Genomic DNA, 2,639 nt, shown 5'->3' with positions numbered 1-2,639 from the left:
CATTATGCATATTGCGGAATATCAAGAAATTGTGCGCATGCGCAAAAGTATTTAGCGACTGCGCAACAGAAATCGAGAGCGCCATTTTTAAAATTTTCATTTTTCTTTAATTTGCTTTCTTACATCTTGAGGCTCATGGGCGCAGGGAAGGGGGTGCAAGGCGGTGCACTTGCACCCCCCTGGCCTATGAAATAAGTGGGGAAGAGACGGGGAAAAAATTTACTGGAAAAAAGAATTTATGTAATATAGAATAATATCGACTATAATTTTTTCAATTGAACAAAAACTCAATACTTAATATTATTATTTGTAATAATCTTTAGGAAACAATTTTAGAAAAATCAATATTAAAACAAAAACTTGAGCCGTCTTGGTTGCTTTCCAAATTCATTTGTCACATTATCAATGAATTCTGTTTCTTCTTGCACTCTTTTTCTATGAACGCTGAGCATGCACAATCCACTTAGCCTCTCGTTTCCCATCGTAGACCGATTCCAAGTCTTGACGCGCCTTAATGTACTGAATGAGCGTTCAATGCTACACGTTGTCGCTGGAAGAGTCAGGCCAATTTTGATTGCCTCAGCTACAGCTGGGTAGAACGGTGTTGCTTGACAAATCAAATCTGCGTACTCGAGGGATTCATTTGGGGTTGGTTCATTTTTCCACATCTCATACCATGTGGTAGTCTCGGCGATAAAATTCGATAAAATATCTCCATAAAGACTATTTATGTCTTCTACAACAGCAAGAAATGACACTTTATCCAATTTTTTCATAGCATCTGGATGAAGCTGCATAAGTAAAAATGCTTTTTCGTGCGTAGAAGAGAAACGATCTCTCAGAGAAGAAATAATAGAGTCCAAGTAAGGGATGAAGATAGATCTTCTAAAGAAATCTTCTACATTTTCAGAAGGTTGATTCGATCTTTGAGTCTGTCTTGCAGCCACTCGAGGACGTTTGAATTCAACATCTAGTTCTTCGCAAATTTGTTGAGCTTTTTCAAAGATGGTAGTGAACTGTATTAAGGCATTATTGCGGTGAGATTGAAGCACATTTGTTAATTTAGCCACGTGATCGTTTATTGTTTTTATGTTCATGTTTACTTGTTGGAGTTGGTTGCACACAGGTTCAAGTTTGGCGGAATAAATAGCAATGACTAGGAGCGTCACAATGTAGGTTGGCGTTGTTGCAGTCGTGTAGAGTTGATGAGCTTTGACCTTCGTCTTCGAGTTTGGTGCGTTCTCTGAAAGTTTTTTTAAAGTTCGTACAATTGTCGAAAAATTTTCAGAAAATATTCTGATACTCTTGTACTTTGCCGACCAGCGCGTTTCACAAAACAAAGGGATATTGGGAATCATGTTCCGCCGTAAAGTACCCTCCCTAAAAAAATTTATAATTTCCTTTGTCGTCCCAGCAGTATTTCTCACTTCATTGACATCGTTCAGGTCATTGATGACAAGATTCAATATATGGCTAGCACAGTGGAAGAACAGCGCCATAGGATACTTGTCATTAATTAGTTTCTGAACACCACTTATGTGACCAGCCATTGCAGCACAGCCGTCATACCCTTGGCCAACGAGCCGGTTTAAATCCAAATCGCAATTTTTTACAAATCGAATAATGGTTTCTGAAATGGATTTAGAGTTTAGTTCTTGCAATGGTACAAATCCCAGAAATTCTTCACAAATTATCGGCTTTTTGTCTTTTTGATCACAACGCAGATACGTAACACCAATTGATAATTGCTCTGTACCACTAATATCAGCAGTCTCATCAGCCAACACCGAAAAAACAGATGCACGCTTCACCTCCTCAATTATTTTGCCTTTGAGTACATCAGAACAAGTTTGAATTAAATCGTTTTGGATTTGATGCGATATGTACAAAGAGTTTTTTGCTCCGGATTCCAAATGATTCTTCAAAACCTTGTCCCCAGATTCAATTCGAAAATGTAGCAGATCTGTGAAAACAGAACCCTCATCATTTTTCCCACGAATTGGAAGATCATGCTGTCCGCAAAACAAAATTGTTGATATAATTGATCGAAGTTTCACCCTGTTTTCTTCAACTTCTTTGTGATACGCCGAATCTAAAGCTTCATGAACACTCAGTTGCTGCCTATCCATAATTTTCTCGAAATTTTTGGAAGAAACAATCGCGTCACGATGCCACTGGGTTGTTACATGAGACTGTGCAACTTCATGAAATTTGTGATACTTTAGGCAAGGAGAGACGATTAATTGCCCTTGTAGACCGCGCTGAGCCGGAGGCCGAAACAGGACACAGACTCGACATAGAGGTCCTTTCGCGATAGCTGAGTAGGTCAACCATGGGTAGGTTGTAAGCCATTCAGATCGAAATGCTCGTTTAGCGCCAACGTTTACATCCTTTTTAAAATTGTACGTTTGACTAGGAACCCAGGGCTCTCTCAATAATTTCAGACGAAGTTCGTCATTAATATGAGAATTCGAATTTAAATATAACCCAATATCCAATAGATTAGCATCAGAATTGAGCGGAGATTCTTCGTCTTCGTCTCTACCATCTTCTTTTTGATGATCTGTACTGGAACTGGGTGTCGCTGTCGTATCATCAGTCTTGCGTTTTTTACACAAAAAACGTCTTATGTCACTCAT

The 2,639-nt window shown here is 38.9% G+C and overlaps 1 protein-coding gene across 1 annotated transcript; it reads right to left on the bottom strand.

Annotated features, from left to right (window-relative positions):
* Window positions 1-347: 347 nt before the first annotated feature.
* On the bottom strand, window positions 348-2,639 carry LOC139786927 (zinc finger MYM-type protein 1-like). The gene has a single exon (XM_071726030.1). The coding sequence runs from the start codon at window positions 2,637-2,639 to the stop codon at window positions 348-350; it is 2,292 nt and encodes a 763-aa protein (XP_071582131.1).

This window comes from Temnothorax nylanderi, unplaced genomic scaffold (genome assembly GCF_030848795.1).
Source record: "Temnothorax nylanderi isolate EJ_2023f unplaced genomic scaffold, tnyl_v1.0 TNYL_tig1197_pilon, whole genome shotgun sequence".
In the NCBI taxonomy this organism is placed as follows: Eukaryota; Metazoa; Arthropoda; class Insecta; order Hymenoptera; family Formicidae; genus Temnothorax; species Temnothorax nylanderi.
This window is presented reverse-complemented; position numbering and strand designations above follow the sequence as displayed.